This window comes from Pimephales promelas, chromosome 22 (genome assembly GCF_988280905.1).
Source record: "Pimephales promelas chromosome 22, fPimPro1.hap1.1, whole genome shotgun sequence".
Classification (NCBI taxonomy): Eukaryota; Metazoa; Chordata; class Actinopteri; order Cypriniformes; family Leuciscidae; genus Pimephales; species Pimephales promelas.
Genome location: NC_142790.1, coordinates 24,942,387 through 24,960,595, shown reverse-complemented (window position 1 = coordinate 24,960,595; position 18,209 = coordinate 24,942,387). Strand labels below are relative to the sequence as shown.

The following is an 18,209-nucleotide window of genomic DNA, read 5'->3' as shown; positions in this document are numbered from 1 at the left end:
TGGAGGCTCTAGTCCCTTCCAGAGCTGAGATATCGCAACTCAAAATTTCGAACCGAAAAAAAAACGACAGTGTTACCCCTTACGTTTTTTTTCATTTTCGGCCGAAAAATTAAGTTTCTCCAATCTTCTCAAAACTCTGGATTATGATAGAGGGCTGTGAGACTTTGAGCTGAGTGCAAAAATGGAGGCTCTAGACCCTTCCAGAGCTGAGATATCAAAATTCAAAATTTCGACCAGAAAAAAAAACGACAGTGTTACCCCTTATGTTTTTTTTCATTTTCGGGCGAAAAATTAAGTTTCTCCAATCTTCTCAAAACTCTGGATTATGATAGAGGGCTGTGAGACTTTGAGCTGAGTGCAAAAATGGAGGCTCTAGACCCTTCCAGAGCTGAGATATCGCAACTCAAAATTTCGACCCGAAAAAAAAAACGACAGTGTTACCCCTTACGTTTTTTTTCATTTTCGGCCGAAAAATTAAGTTTCTCCAATCTTCTCAAAACTCTGGATTATGATAGAGGGCTGTGAGACTTTGACCTGAGTGCAAAAATGGAGGCTCTAGACCCTTCCAGAGCTGAGATATCAAAATTCAAAATTTCGACCAGAAAAAAAAACGACAGTGTTACCCCTTATGTTTTTTTTTCATTTTCGGGCGAAAAATTAAGTTTCTCCAATCTTCTCAAAACTCTGGATTATGATAGAGGGCTGTGAGACTTTGAGCTGAGTGCAAAAATGGAGGCTCTAGACCCTTCCAGAGCTGAGATATCGCAACTCAAAATTTCGACCCGAAAAAAAAACGACAGTGTTACCCCTTACGTTTTTTTTCATTTTCGGCCGAAAAATTAAGTTTCTCCAATCTTCTCAAAACTCTGGATTATGATAGAGGGCTGTGAGACTTTGAGCTGAGTGCAAAAATGGAGGCTCTAGACCCTTCCAGAGCTGAGATATCAAAATTCAAAATTTCGACCAGAAAAAAAACGACAGTGTTACCCCTTATGTTTTTTTTCATTTTCGGGCGAAAAATTAAGTTTCTCCAATCTTCTCAAAACTCTGGATTATGATAGAGGGCTGTGAGACTTTGAGCTGAGTGCAAAAATGGAGGCTCTAGACCCTTCCAGAGCTGAGATATCGCAACTCAAAATTTCGACCCGAAAAAAAAACGACAGTGTTACCCCTTACGTTTTTTTTCATTTTCGGCCGAAAAATTAAGTTTCTCCAATCTTCTCAAAACTCTGGATTATGATAGAGGGCTGTGAGACTTTGACCTGAGTGCAAAAATGGAGGCTCTAGACCCTTCCAGAGCTGAGATATCAAAATTCAAAATTTCGACCCGAAAAAAAAACGACAGTGTTACCCCTTACGTTTTTTTTCATTTTCGGGCGAAAAATTAAGTTTCTCCAATCTTCTCAAAACTCTGGATTATGATAGAGGGCTGTGAGACTTTGACCTGAGTGCAAAAATGGAGGCTCTAGACCCTTCCAGAGCTGAGATATCGCAACTCAAAATTTCGACCCGAAAAAAAACGACAGTGTTACCCCTTATGTTTTTTTTCATTTTCGGGCGAAAAATTAAGTTTCTCCAATCTTCTCAAAACTCTGGATTATGATAGAGGGCTGTGAGACTTTGAGCTGAGTGCAAAAATGGAGGCTCTAGACCCTTCCAGAGCTGAGATATCGCAACTCAAAATTTCGACCCGAAAAAAAAACGACAGTGTTACCCCTTACGTTTTTTTTCATTTTCGGGCGAAAAATTAAGTTTCTCCAATCTTCTCAAAACTCTGGATTATGATAGAGGGCTGTGAGACTTTGACCTGAGTGCAAAAATGGAGGCTCTAGACCCTTCCAGAGCTGAGATATCAAAATTCAAAATTTCGACCAGAAAAAAAAACGACAGTGTTACCCCTTATGTTTTTTTTCATTTTCGGGCGAAAAATTTAATTTCTCCAATCTTCTCAAAACTCTGGATTATGATAGAGGGCTGTGAGACTTTGAGCTGAGTGCAAAAATGGAGGCTCTAGACCCTTCCAGAGCTGAGATATCGCAACTCAAAATTTCGACCCGAAAAAAAAAGGACAGTGTTACCCCTTACGTTTTTTTTCATTTTCGGCCGAAAAATTAAGTTTCTCCAATCTTCTCAAAACTCTGGATTATGATAGAGGGCTGTGAGACTTTGACCTGAGTGCAAAAATGGAGGCTCTAGACCCTTCCAGAGCTGAGATATCAAAATTCAAAATTTCGACCAGAAAAAAAAACGACAGTGTTACCCCTTATGTTTTTTTTCATTTTCGGGCGAAAAATTAAGTTTCTCCAATCTTCTCAAAACTCTGGATTATGATAGAGGGCTGTGAGACTTTGAGCTGAGTGCAAAAATGGAGGCTCTAGACCCTTCCAGAGCTGAGATATCGCAACTCAAAATTTCGACCCGAAAAAAAAACGACAGTGTTACCCCTTACGTTTTTTTTCATTTTCGGCCGAAAAATTAAGTTTCTCCAATCTTCTCAAAACTCTGGATTATGATAGAGGGCTGTGAGACTTTGAGCTGAGTGCAAAAATGGAGGCTCTAGACCCTTCCAGAGCTGAGATATCGCAACTCAAAATTTCGACCCGAAAAAAAAACGACAGTGTTACCCCTTACGTTTTTTTTCATTTTCGGCCGAAAAATTAAGTTTCTCCAATCTTCTCAAAACTCTGGATTATGATAGAGGGCTGTGAGACTTTGACCTGAGTGCAAAAATGGAGGCTCTAGACCCTTCCAGAGCTGAGATATCAAAATTCAAAATTTCGACCAGAAAAAAAAACGACAGTGTTACCCCTTATGTTTTTTTTCATTTTCGGGCGAAAAATTAAGTTTCTCCAATCTTCTCAAAACTCTGGATTATGATAGAGGGCTGTGAGACTTTGAGCTGAGTGCAAAAATGGAGGCTCTAGACCCTTCCAGAGCTGAGATATCGCAACTCAAAATTTCGACCCGAAAAAAAAACGACAGTGTTACCCCTTACGTTTTTTTTCATTTTCGGGCGAAAAATTAAGTTTCTCCAATCTTCTCAAAACTCTGGATTATGATAGAGGGCTGTGAGACTTTGACCTGAGTGCAAAAATGGAGGCTCTAGACCCTTCCAGAGCTGAGATATCAAAATTCAAAATTTCGACCAGAAAAAAAAACGACAGTGTTACCCCTTACGTTTTTTTTCATTTTCGGGCGAAAAATTAAGTTTCTCCAATCTTCTCAAAACTCTGGATTATGATAGAGGGCTGTGAGACTTTGAGCTGAGTGCAAAAATGGAGGCTCTAGACCCTTCCAGAGCTGAGATATCGCAACTCAAAATTTCGACCCGAAAAAAAAACGACAGTGTTACCCCTTACGTTTTTTTTCATTTTCGGCCGAAAAATTAAGTTTCTCCAATCTTCTCAAAACTCTGGATTATGATAGAGGGCTGTGAGACTTTGACCTGAGTGCAAAAATGGAGGCTCTAGACCCTTCCAGAGCTGAGATATCAAAATTCAAAATTTCGACCAGAAAAAAAAACGACAGTGTTACCCCTTATGTTTTTTTTCATTTTCGGGCGAAAAATTAAGTTTCTCCAATCTTCCCAAAACTCTGGATTCTGATAGAGGGCCATGAGACTTAGACCTGAGTGCAAAAATGGAGGCTCTAGCCCCTTCCAGAGCTGAGATATCGAAACTCAAAAATTCGACCGAAAAAAAAAAACGACAGTGGTACCCCTTATGTTTTTTTTTTTCGGGTGAAAAATTAAGTTTCTCCAATCTTCCCAAAACTCTGGATTCTGATAGAGGACCATGAGACTTAGACCTGAGTGCAAAAATGGAGGCTCTAGCCCCTTCCAGAGCTGAGATATCGAAACTCAAATATTAGGCCCGAAAAAAAAAACGACAGTGGTACCCCTTACGTTTTTTTTTTCGGGTGAAAAATTAAGTTTCTCCAATCTTCCCAAAACTCGGGATTCTGATAGAGGGCCATGAGACTTAGACCTGAGTGCAAAAATGGAGGCTCTAGCCCCATCCAGAGCTGAGATATCGAAACTCAAAAATTCGGCCCGAAAAAAAAAACGACAGTGGTACCCCTTACGTTTTTTTTTTTTCGGGCGAAAATTTAAGTTTCTCCAATCTTCCCAAAACTCTGGATTCTGATAGAGGGCCATGAGACTTAGAGCTGAGTGCAAAAATGGAGGCTCTAGCCCCTTCCAGAGCTGAGATATCGAAACTCCAAAATTCGGCCCGAAAAAAAAAACGACAGTGGTACCCCTTACGTTTTTTTTTTTTCGGGCGAAAAATTAAGTTTCTCCAATCTTCCCAAAACTCTGGATTCTGATAGAGGGCCATGAGACTTAGACCTGAGTGCAAAAATGGAGGCTCTAGACCCTTCCAGAGCTGAGATATTGAGATCCCACGTAGCATTTATGCCATTATAAAAATAGTGGATTATTGGACAAATAGTGGGTTTGTGGACACGTGGTCTTTAAGCTTAGCTTTCAAAATTTTGGGATGAAAACCATTTTACTGCACTCAGGGAGGCCCCCTGAGTCTGTGGCACCAAGGGCCGTCCCCAAATTCCACCGTCCGCGAACCCACTATTTTTATAATGGGATACGTGCTACGTGGGATCTCAATATCTCAGCTCAGGACGGGTCTAGAGAGTCCATTTTTGCACTCAGGTCTAAGTCTCATGGCCCTCTATCAGAATCCAGAGTTTCGAGAAGATCAGAGAAACTCAAAATTTCGCCCCCCGAAAAAAAACGTAAGGGGTAACACTGTCGTTTTTTTTCGGGGGGCGAAATTTTGAGTTTCTCCAATCTTCTCAAAACTCTGGATTCTGATAGAGGGCTGTGAGACTTAGACCTGAATGCAACAATGGAGTCTCTAGACCCTTCCTGAGCTGAGATATTGAGATTCCACGTAGCATTTATGCCATTATAAAAATAGTCTATTAAGAATATTACAATGCAAATTATTGTAATTTTATTTGTACTTTTTTAGTTTAAATCAAAGTCCATAGTCCGTACTAAGATTTTAGCTGTAGCATAATGTATAAATACTTTACAGTTCTATATATGTACATATACATCATACACACACACACACACATACAGCATGTCTGTAAAAACTGTGTGAGGATGCCCATAATCATATTTCCTGATAATTTGACACTGAGGTTATTGATATGGAATATCCCTAATATTTTACATCATTTCCAGATAAATGTCTGCTTCAGCAAAACCAAACATTCAATTTCACAGCTCAGGCACTTCCTGTTTGCATTTAATCACTGTGACCGGGCCTTTGCCCGTACGTCTGCCACTGTTACTCAGACCTGACATGTTAATGCCTTGACTTTAAGATGTCAGTGTGGGTTGCTTACAGGGGTGCAGCGCTGACCCTCTAAGCTCAGGAAACCCTCTGTGATGCATGTCCACAGTGGACGGGGTTAAGGGTGTCCTGGTTTGTTTGGAGTCCGAGGGGTCAGCGGAGGACAGGCCCGTCATTTTCTCTGGAAAAGGAAATGCCTGTCACGTCACCTGGGGTCTTTCTCATGACCCTCTCAGCGGGGTCAGCGTCTCTCTCTGCCGGTCAGAACCCCCCGACAGGGCCGATGAGTGCAAGAGAGCTCGAGTGTCTGTGTTTTGCCAGTGATTGTGCGAGTATGTGAAAGTGAAATTACAGGAAAATTTTGTTGTAAATGTTGGCTTGAGGTCAATGCTATCCAGAGCAACACATTTAAACTTCCAGATTTGGCCATGCTAGCTAGTTAAATGCTGAGAGGTCAGTGTTAGCGATCCTCGATGTGTGCTGCTTTCTACCAGCAATGAGTGTGAACAAATGTGTTTGTTTCCACATGGACCACACACACTGTGTATGCACTAATATATATATATATATATATATATATATATATATATATATTAGTGCTGGGCAATGATTAATCACATCCAAAATAAAATATTTGTGTTTACATAACATATATGTGTACTGTGTATAATTATTTTGTATATATAAATACACACAAATTTGTTGTATTTTTATATAAAACATTAATATTAACATTTAATATATAAATTATTTATAAATATATATACATTATATACATGCAAAAAAATGTATATATATATATATATATATGTAGGTATTTGCCGTAAGACTGTACTTACTGTGATATTTAGTAACAATTGCTAGTAATTTTCTACTGTAGTAATTCTCTATTGTACTCACTTTATTTCGATAGTCACTTTAGACATTCTATTAACTATAAGTAACTTTTCAACTACATGTCAACTAAGCGTCATTATAGTATTAGTAGGCTGTAGTAGACTGTCAGTAGACTGTTAGGTTAGGGTTAGGTGTTAGGGTTCAGGTTAGGAGAACAAGTTGACTTGTAATTGCTAAGTTACTTACAGTCAGTTGAATGTCTGTTGGGGGACCAACAAAATAAAGTGTTAGCAGATATTAAGCTGACAGTCTACTAATACTCTAGTATAGTTAGTTGACATGTAGCGGCAAAGTTACTTATAGTGAGTTGAATGTCTAAAGTGGACTATCAAAATAAAGTGTTACCAATTAAAATGTATTAAAACATTTTAAAGTAAAATGTAAATTAAAAACAATCAGTCAGAATATATATATATATATATATAAATCAATATTTCAGCCATTACAGTCAATACAGTACAATCAATCAAGGTATATTTTCGTCACTGTTATTCACTAAATATGAATAATGCTATTTTTGTCAACACTCTTATACTTAAGTCACAGGAAGAATCACAATGCAATCAATAACAAAGGTTTAATAGCCAACTAAAAAGTGCATTAAAATCACCAGTATTTATAATCAATATATAATCCAAATTCAACTTATCCCTCAGCTGTACTGAACAAATCAGCAAGTCAAAGAGAATTTATAGAAACTACGATTTACATTTTCTTCCTTTGGCTGAGCTGAATCACTGAGCGCTCTCATTTGGCCCGGTGAAACTGTACCCTGGGCTGAACACAGTAATCCCCTGATTTCTTCTTTGTTCTTGTGCTTTTTCTAGGGAAGCAGTTCTGGGTGTTCAAGGACACAATGCTACAGCCTGGCTACCCCCAGGACATCTCAATGTTTGGAAACGGCATGCCAGCTCAGAGTATAGAGACAGCCGTCTGGTGGGAGGACGTAGCCAAGACCTACTTCTTCAAAGGAGATAGGTATGTGCACGGCTTGTGTGTTTGTGTGTGTGTGTGTGTGTAACTTTCTCTACTTACCTTTATGCAGGTATTGGAGATATAACGAAGACATGAGAACGATGGATCCTGGTTATCCCAAGTCCATCACAGTATGGAAGGGTGTTCCAGATTCTCCACAGGGAGCATTTGTGGACAAAGCTAACGGTATGTTTCATTTTTCATGATGTATTCTCTAATGCAATTCAATCAAGTTTTAAGTTGTTGAAATTTGAAAATGCAATAAAAAAATCAATAATAATGACATAAAAAGTTTTGTGTGCGGAACATAGTGATATTTAACATTCCCTTCCCTGTTCTACTTTCAAATGTAATGCATGGAAAATGTCATACACAAGTCATACGGACCACTTCTATAAGTCAACTAAACCTTTAATAAGATCATGATTTGATATGCTAAGTAAAATTGAACATCTTGTCAGAAATGTGAGCTAGTGGTTACTGTTGTGGTGCTCATGCTGATGACACGAGTTTGAATCTGGCTTGCAACATTTCCCAATCTCATTGCTTTGTCATCTTCCCATAAATCCCTGGGGTTTCTTCTCTAATTAGGTCAATTGATTTGATCCAAATTTCTGAAAAAAAAAAAAAAAAAAAACAGTGTAGAAAAAGTTGCAGTGGCAGAGGGAAATAATCTGAAAGTGATTTACCATAAAAAATAACCAAAACCAACTAAAAAAAATAAATACAAAACTAAGGACTGGTGAGGTAACTAATTGAAAGGTGACCTGTTAAGTCTCGGATTTGTTTTGGGGGTCTACTAGAATAGGTATTCATGCTTCAATGTTCAAAATTCATATTAGTTTTGACATACTTTCACATTGTTGCAGGCAACACCCAGTTCTGATCTCTGAGCGAATGACACTTAATGACAGTTGTCACAAACATGCATAAAACTTCCTTCATATTCATAACATGTCATGATTATGAAGGTGCAATGTCAGTCTTATGCACACCCCTTCAAGTAAAGTGTTACCACCAATCTTTCTGTCTATTTTGAAGCAGTTTAAATCAGTGTAATTCTCATTTACAAAGCCCTATATTCATTCTGTACAAGAACAAGTTGTGCAGTTCAGGACAAGTGTGAATCTCTGTATGAGCTCTCGTCTTGCATGAGTTCGGTCCATAACTGCAGACCTGCAGGTCGACAGCCACACACATGCCATCTGCGCCCAGCCTCGGTGCCAGGTTTGCCTGTGGACGCAGGCGATCATCTGAGCGTGAAGGGTGGATTGATATTCCAGGGAAACTGTTTGGCTAACCACACTTTGAAAGTGATTGTGGGCTTTCTTTCAGCCCTGTCTCTGCACGTTACCCAAAAGGCCTCTGTGGGCGAGACAGAGTAGAGAAAATTGACCCTAATTATGCGTCATCATGGCCAGCCGATCATGGGGAGATCGGAAAGGACAGTTTTTTGTTTTTTTTCTTTCTTCAGCTCTAGTCCTGTTTTATTGCAAGTATAGATTTTACGATAACAGTGATCTTACCATAAGCCTTTCTCTTTGGTTCAGTGTCTTTCAAATCACACTGAGCCCCTGTTCCAGTGTGAAACATTTTTATATCAAGGATTTAGAATCTTTATTAAACAGATTTAGTGGAAGAGCGACAGGAAATTATTGGGGAGATATGAGATCAGGATAAATGTCAGGTTGGAACTTGAATGACCGACAGGTGCACCATGGCGCAACGTCTATTCCAGCAGACCTGTGGTTTTGGAAAAAATGTAATTACATTCAATTAAATTAATAGTGTATCGTAATGGTAGCAAAACGAATAGGTTTTTTATAACCTTTTGAGAGGAAAGTGAAAATGCTATATGCTAAATATGAGAAATGAATTAAAAAAAAATTTAAATAATAAAAAACTAATATCTAACAAATATATAGAATTATAAACTATTATATAAAAGTATTTATATATTAAAAAAAATCAAAATAAAACCTTAATATTTTTAGATTTTACAATAACTAACAAAATGTATTCAATCAAAAATAAAATAAAATTATACTAAAATTTGTGCTGTCCAATCGATTAATTACGATTAAACACATCTGACATAAAAGTATGTTTATATAATATATGTGTGTATATTATGTTATATGAATATTTATAAACAAACTAGGGCTGTAAAAAAACGATTAATCGCAAATAATCACATCCAAAATAAAAGTTTGTGTTTACATAATATATGTGGGTGTACTGTGTATAATTATTTTATATATATAAATACACACAGATTTAATATATAATTTATATTATACATAAATATACATATTTTTTTTTCTTAAATATACATGCATGTGTGTGTATTTTTATATATATATATATATATATACAAAATAATTATACACAGTACACCCATTTATAATGTAAGCACAAACTTTTATTTGGATGCAATTAATCGTTTGACAGCCCTTAAAAGATATAAGATATCTTTAAGACATCTTAAATATATATATATATACACACAACAAATCAATACATTTAAATGCTACAAGTGAATTTAGGCATCATAATATTATTATTATATTATCTGTATATGAAAAACAGATATTCAATTTGTGATTTGCTAGAGATTACATTTACATGTCTGCAAACGTAATAGAAAATGTAAGGTGGAAATGGGCATGAATGAAATATCCGATATAAATATGAATATAATAGCATCTAACAAATGTGTCGGATGTTTTGCAGGTTTCACGTACTTCTACAAGGGTAAAGAATACTGGAAGTTCAACAACCACAGGCTGCGGGTGGAGCCGGGCTACCCTCGCTCTATCCTGAAAGACTTCATGGGATGCGACCTCACGCCCATCGACCCCGACCTGCAGCCGACGGACGACGAGGACGTCGTGATTAAACTGGACAGTGAAGCCAGCACGGTCAAAGCCATCGCCATCGTCATTCCCTGCGTCCTGGCGCTCTGCCTGGTGGTGTTGATCTACACCGTCTTTCAGTTCAAGAGGAAGGGGACGCCCCGCCACATACTGTACTGTAAACGCTCCATGCAGGAGTGGGTGTGAGTCTGACAGCCACAAGACACAGTGGCGTAACACCCCAAACTTGCGGACTTTGGCTCTCGACCTGTGTCTCGCTCGAGGAGAGCAGCGAGGGCCTTTGCTTTGACTCCCCTCTCCAGGAGATGAGGGGCGCATTTCTCCTAAAACCCCCTTCTGTTCTCTCATTGGCCCCGGTGCACTCGCTGTAGGACTGCAAGGATCCCACGGTGCATTGCGACGTCCAGCGCGCCACTGTTCCACATGGAAATCGCTGATTGCTATACGTTTAGGTTTTACAAGTGCACGTTGAAAACACGGAAGAAAAAAAAAATGATGAAAACGCTGTCGCGGGAGCCGAGCCGATTTAATTTTCAGAGATTTTTACGATTCCCTTTAAAACACTCCCAAACCAAATAAATCTCTCCAAAGAGGATCTTTTTTTTTTCTTTTCTATACATCTTTTCACTTCTTTCTCTTTATTTTGCAGTGACATGTAGTGGGGGAACTTTTGACTGTTGTGGCAGTCTGTCTCAAAACAGGGGCCAAAATATTCTGCAATATTTTTAACAGCCTTAATTATGGATTGTGTTTGCTTTTGTTTTAGTTTATTCGTTTGTTTTTCGAGCACCGCTTTTGTCCGTCTGTCGGAATTGAAAGGCAGTGCAGTGTTGCTTTGCTCCCTTCGAGATCAGAGATGGTGGTTCATTTTTCTGCAGGGTCGCCCGCAGCCGGGACGGGACTCCTCAACCTCTGCCTAACATGAAGCATATCAGTCAAAACAGAGGGAAGACCAAGCCACTGCAACGACCAATATTTTATTCAGCTATTTTTTTTTCTGTCCGACGGTGGAATTGCAACTGCAAAGGAAGTGCTTGAACCGTTATCGTGCTTAACGCTCACTCGTTCGGTCGTGTTTTGCACGGACAGAGATTTGAGAATTCGTATCTTCCCATTTTTTTTGTTCCGAAAGGTTGCTGTTCAAGCATGTAATTTCCTTTCGGACTGCCTTGTTTTTAGGTCTGGATGGGATCCTAGAACCTTGAAGTATGAACCAGAACCACCAGAGCAACTCAGGACAGCGCTTGATTCAAAAGTGTATGCAAGCATTCACATCCAGTCCTGTGTCTTTATTATCAACCGAGAAGAAAATCAAGGATATATTATATCATGTAACGTTTCACCATCTCTTGTGATCGGGGCTTGTGAGGGGCTCACGTTTTGCAGTCTGACTCTAGATCGGTCCTTCGCATCGAACGGATGTTTGAACATACGGTTATTTGCTTGCATTAACATTTTATACGTTTGTTTGTTTGTTTGGTACATTTGAACAAACCGAATGGTCTCAACCTCAACTTTAAAGTGGTACTTAAAGTGCTAAGCTGTCATCCGGAACGTTTCCTTTAGATGCGAGAGAAAACGTACGCGATCTTAAGGAAACTATGTGCGTGTATCTGGCAAGCAGTGTTTGAATGTGTGTCTGTATCAATGCTAGATTTTCTTTTTTTTTTCCTTTTTCATTGTTTTAATAAGAAAAGAACAAAGGAAAAACATGGGACATTCTTTAAGTTCATGTACTTCATGACTCGGTTTGGGACAAACCGTCCTGACAGACTTAATAAATTAATCAGTATATGATTAAAATGCCTTTTAGCAATTTGTTCTCATTTACTTTACATATATTTTAAGTCTGGGAATATATAAACATCCACTCTCTACACTTCCAACAATATCATGGGAAAACCATAGGATTTTAGTATGGTAATATTTCAATATCAAAGCACTATGGTGTTGCCATGGTACTGTCGCAGTACTTTTCTTCCTTTCTTTCACTTACAAAATGGTTTTTTTGATCATAAGTACCATGAAATGGGATTATACCATGGTATTTTGCACATTGTGCCATGATGTTTGATCACAGTGCCATGACACTACCATGGTATTTTGCTATGGTATCATGGTCCCATCTACTATTACTATGGTATCTACGTTCTTTGGACATAGTACCATGGTACTACTATGGTATTTTGAACATTTTACCATTGTACTACTATGGAATTTTAGACATTATACATAAGATGGTATTTTGGACATGGCACTACTATATTTTAAAAATTTCTCCATGGTACTACCTTGTTTTTTTGTGCATGGTACCATGCATGACCTCCTAGACATTTGACATGGTACTACCATGGTATTTTAGACATTTTATCGTGGTAGTATCATGATATTCTGAACATGTACCATGGTATTTTAGTACTATGTACCATGATATTCTTGGAAATACCATGCAAATACAATGATCCATAAAATCCAGTACCATGGTATACCACTACAGCACTTTTTTGTAAGGGTTCTATCTTCTCTCTGTCTTACTGTGTGTGTGTGTGATATGCATGATCGCATCTGAACATTTCCCAGAATCCCAGCCGATCAAACAAAAGTCTGCCTTGAACAACTTAAGAGGAATAGGCAATCGTTAAATAATACAAAAATCGAGTATCGTGGTGGTGGTGTGTATCCTGTGGTAATATTAAGCAAGTATGATAAGAATCAGAGCATAAAATATGAGACGGCGGTGAGCAGAGACATTTAGAACTCGCCAAGTGCAAAAGTAAACAGAGACAGACACGGCCCATGTGCACGGCGGATGAGTTCAGCTCGGGCATCAACTGCCATCTATGTTCCAAATCAAATCTAGCTCAGCAAGATCACTGTGGACATGGTTACAGCGAGTATAATGGCTAAGATGAGAGATTAAAGCAGTCAATGACCTGAATTACTGTCTGTGGAAAAATTTGACTGCTTTTAAACGGTTTAATCACTCTGAACTGACCACCAATGTTGATGTGCAAAACTACATATTTTCAAAATCAAGTCATCTTGTCGACTAGTTAGTTAGGATTAGGGTTTATGTCCACTAGACATCAATCAGATGTGTCTTAATGCGAGGCGTTCACATTCAAAAATGGCTAGATGGAGCGCAACAGGAACAATGCAGGGATCTCAAAATTAATTTTTCAAAGTTTTGAAGTGACATGCGACATTAAAATCCAATGACTGAAAAACGGCAGGAGAAAAAAATTGCATGTAGACTACAATTTAAAAGTTAGGGGTTGGTAAGGTTTTTTTTTTACTTTATTTTAAAAGAAGACTCTTATGCTCACCAAGGCTACATTTATTTTATTAAAAACAGTAAAAATCATAAATATATTATTACAATAATAAAATAAAATTCTATTTGAATATATTTTAAAATGTAATTTATTCCTGTTCTGAATTTTCAATATCATTACTCCAGTCTTCAGTGTCACATGATCCTTCAGAAATCATTCAATATGGTGATTTGCTGCTCAATAAACATATCATATTATTATCAATGTTGAAAGCATTTCTGCTGATTAATATCTGCAAACCATTATATTTTTTATAACATTATACATATCTTCAAATGATAAAATGGTTAAAAAAAAGTCTGTCCTTGCTGAATTATGCATTTCTTTAAAATAAAAAAAAAAATCTTCCTGACCCTACATTTTTAATGGTAGTGTGCATAAAATATAAAAAAAAAATTACATTAATAATCATATTATATTAGTAAAATATATATTCATCTGACAATCATTTTCTTGAAATTTAGTGTAGAAGGTGGTAAATTTGTTTTTCGCTAGAAGCTACGTTTTAGCATGTTAGCATCTGAACGAGTTACCATGCTAAAACCGTCTGCAAACTCATCTTCTTTAAACGGCAGAAAAAAAATTAAACCATCCGATTAAACTCATAAATTGAACCAATTAAAGTCGTTTTTGCATGTTTAGTCGACTAGTTGATCATCTTTTGTGAGAAATGTCCAACATGCGCGTGTGGAGTGTGTGTGTATTTGCTAAGAAGCTAATCTGTGGTTCTGTGTTTGGTGTAAGTCTGCTCTCTCTCTCTCTCTCTGAAAGTTTTCTGTCTAGCTGACAGAACATGTGGTGCTAACTGGACCTACACTGGTGAGCGTCATCCTGTAATCTTTTGGTGCTGTTATTATTTTAGACCTTATTATGGATTTACACTTGATTTGACTATGGTTCGTGCAGAAATGATGTATTTGCGCTGCCGCTGACGCGATGGTGCATGGAGTGGAAGTAAGGCTTGCGTATATATATTTCCTGTGTGTTCTGTGAAGGCCTTAAGCTAAGTCAGGTGTCAAAGGTTGTGCCGCCCATCGGCTACATGTTGGTGCTAGACCCTGATTCATGTTTACAGTTTCTGTAACTTTAGAAAGGATGCGGTTTTCTGTTTGCTTTGCGACATGAAGTCATGATCTCAATTCCTCAAACTCATCAGCATCTGTGCTATTCTCAATCATCCTCATCATCCTGTTTATCATCTTGCCATCCTGATTATGTTAAACGATTCCAAATGAAGGAAACAAAGTCTGAAAAACATGTTTATACTTTTTTCATTCTGTCTGTATCCCTGTATTTGTGATGTATCTGTTAACGATCCATTTCATTGATCAATAAACACATTTGAACATATTTCCCCAGAGCATTTTTGGGTTCATCTGCCTCTACCATCATCATGTTTCCTCATTTTCCTAGTCCAAACATCACTCACCCTCAGCTGTGAACATAACTGGTATAAACTGACACTATTAGCTAAAAATATATATTAAATTAAAATCACCACAATTTAATGTTTTTTTAAAAAACGAATTTGTCAAAACGTAAAATTGTAGTTTTAGTAAAACCCAACTGCACTGAAAAACTAACAAAAGCTACCAATGCTATCTCACGACCAATTTGTACGAATTCGTACGAGTGATTAAAAAGTGGGTAAATCGTACTAATTCATACGACCTCACTCGTACGAATTCGTACGATTTGTCTAAACCCACGTGAAGGGTAGGTTTAGGGGCGGGGTCAGGGGTAGGTCATTCGTACGAATTCATACAATTCATACAAAAGTAAAATATGTACGATTTAGCAAAAAACGTACTTATTCGTACGAGTGAGGTCATACGAATTGTTACGAATTAGCCAACTCGTAAAATTTGTACGAATTTCCCGGAGATTGGGTTGATAGCTACGCTGATAAAAATGGAAATTAAAAAAACTGTAATAAAAATATTATGAGAACGTGTAAAATATAAGTCTAAAACATCTGCTCACAACGGTTGCATCAAAAATAACACAAAAAACTAAATGTATAGAAACTAGAAAACTCTGAAACAAAACAGAATATAATGTAAAAACATACAATAATTAAATTAAATCAAAAGACTAATTGACAAATACAATAGAAAAAAAATCAAGACAAAATAATTTTTTATGAAAATTTATCAAATATAAAACATTTGCTAAAAAAGTATCAAAAATATTCACACCCCTAAATCTTCTGAAAGAAAAAAAAGAAAGAAAGAAAATAATTGTAAATACTTGAGGGTCACATTGTTCTTACCGGGCATGTTTTTCATGCCAAAAATTAATACTCTGTGTATACAGGCTTATTAAGATGTTGCCAAATCTATCTTCTTATCTTTTTATGAAGACGTTCTATTTCATAATGTAAGTGATAGACTTAAACAGGCTGTAAATAAGTTGCTGTAATTACCAAGTTCTTTTACTTAAAGCGCTTAGTGTTCTTTTAAATAACATTATATGAGATTTTGAAAACATTGATACATAATGTGTTTATGAGTGTCTCCAGGCAGATGTGCATCGATGCGGCCCAGCTAGGAGCCACAACTGCAGTGAGAGCTCATTATCCTCATTAGTCGGACTGTGCTAAAGTGATTCCAACGGCAGGAAGAAATTAGCTCTATTTCTCAGAATATTGACTTGCTCGTGGGGTTCATTCTACTCTCCACGCCTTACTGACTTTTCTGAAATGATTACCGTCGCTAAGACTGAAACAGCAAACAACTACACAGGCTACCAACAGATGGAATATTTTTACTATAATTATTAAAAATTTTATTTGTATGAAAAGAGTAATGGCATAACCTAAAAAGTTTTCCAAAATGTGCAGTACAATAAAGAGATTAAGGTGTGGACTAGCCTACTGTAAACCCCTAAACAATGTATTCAATCGCGTTAATTTCCTGACATATAGATTCCTGTACTGATTATTTCATCGGACTGCCGCATATTCAGACATTTTTAAAAAAATTACCCGTTACTTCATTAGTTACACCAGTAGGTGGCAACAAAAGACTTCAAGCGTTACTTTTTTGCCATGATTGTCTTGCAAATGAATCAATGAATCATTTGTTCAAACGATTCACAAAAAAACTACTCGTTTACTCTTGAGGCCAAGGGAGTGAGGTTTACTCGCAACAGCTCTTTGTGTTACACATAGGCGCTGTATTGAGCTAATCCTAACCCTACGATCACTATGTGATGAGCGGTCAAATTATTCGATCGCCACAGAATTCGATTAAACACAGGCTTCACAAACCCACCTTTGGGTTGTTATTTTAAACCCTGGTTTCACAGGTCAGGGTTTAGATTAAACCAGGATTAGGCCTTAGTTCAATTAGGACATGTAAGTAGCTTTTGCCTTTAAAGGTGCAATATGTAAGAATTTTGAGAAAAGGAGAACTAAAACGAGGATCAATATCAGCGTGGCGTTTTCGAGATGCCGAGAGCTCCACGTCCATAACAAACTTCGACTTGACAGAGCTCTTACATGTACTTTACTAGAGAGGTGAGCAAATGCACATAAAGCTATAAGGTTCAACATGATGAAATGTTAGAATTAGGGCTGTCAGTTAAACGTGTTATAAACGGCGTTAACGCAAACCCATTTTAACGCCGTTAATTGTTTTATCGCGCATTTGCACAAAGCAAGCCGATCCACTTTTCCATGTTGATAAGAGCATTAAAATGAGAAAAAATAATGGGACAAAAAGAAATCAAAAGACATTTAGAATAGATAAAAATGTGCGATTAATTGCGAGTTAACTATGACATTAATGCGATTAATAGCGATTAAATATTTTAATCGCTTGACAGCACTAGTTAGAATATGATCAGTTTAATTCTAGCTTACTGCTAGTCTCACACAGCCAAAAAACTAACATAACTTTCAACAAACTCAAATGCAGTTTAGTGTGATAGTGTAGACCAAATGAAACCGCGGGACTCTGATATCTGTCTCGCATAAGTAATCGAACCCTGCTTCATACCACAGTCATGATAAAAAACATCAATGTATTCACTCATCCATAAGCATTATTAGATCCATAAGCTTGACGACAAGTTCCATAATTCAACTGAAATTTTGCGCCATCAACCAACGTCTTTGTTATTGTATGAGGTTAGCGACCCCTAGCGGCGAAAAAAAATTACATATTGTATCTTTAATAAACGTGCCCTAGAAAAAACATTACTAGTGTTCATCTTGAGACAAAACAAGTTACTTTCAGTTAAAACAGCTCAAACATACATTTGTATGTGAAACTGGGCTAAATATATTTATTAAAATACAATGGGTTTCCATCTGCTTGTTGCATAATGAGTCTAATGCATTTTTTCTGTTTTTCGGTTTAATTCATTCTGCAGTCGTTAATTGTGTTTGCATAAACTATAGACTCCACATACTTTTTCCACCTCCAAACACATCATGCGTTCTGCACTCACTGACACCTACAAACATCCTAAATATCTCGCGACTTACTCGATGCATTAGAAAAGAAAACCTGATTAAACCAGTAAATGATTAGTCTGCGCAGGGACTTGTGCAATATTGCATGTGGCCCAGCTAATGGTTCTAACCTTTGTTGTTGCTTTAATGATCAGCATTTAACTGGAGGCCTGCAGGCTGCAAACATGTTCTCTGGAAACTAATCAATACACGGCATGGTTCACTTGACCGCGAGACATTAATCAGCAGCGCTATACTATATAATGGAGGAGTTTTTCATTCTAAATTTAATACCTAGGTCAGCTGTCTTTCTAGAGAACGCAGCATGTGTTTCAAGGTACTGTGA

General features: G+C 37.4%; 1 protein-coding gene across 2 annotated transcripts in view; it reads left to right on the top strand.

Annotated features, from left to right (window-relative positions):
* Window positions 1-11,876, top strand: part of mmp16a (matrix metallopeptidase 16a (membrane-inserted)) — a 147,979-nt gene extending 136,103 nt beyond the window's left edge. For both annotated transcript variants that reach the window (XM_039684830.2, XM_089125995.1), the window contains 3 exons: window positions 7,046-7,196; window positions 7,264-7,379; window positions 9,927-11,876. In XM_039684830.2, coding sequence (XP_039540764.1) covers window positions 7,046-7,196; window positions 7,264-7,379; window positions 9,927-10,255 — 596 coding nt within the window. In that variant the 3' untranslated portion in view covers window positions 10,256-11,876. The remainder of the gene's footprint in view (window positions 1-7,045; window positions 7,197-7,263; window positions 7,380-9,926) is intronic.
* Window positions 11,877-18,209: the final 6,333 nt, after the last annotated feature.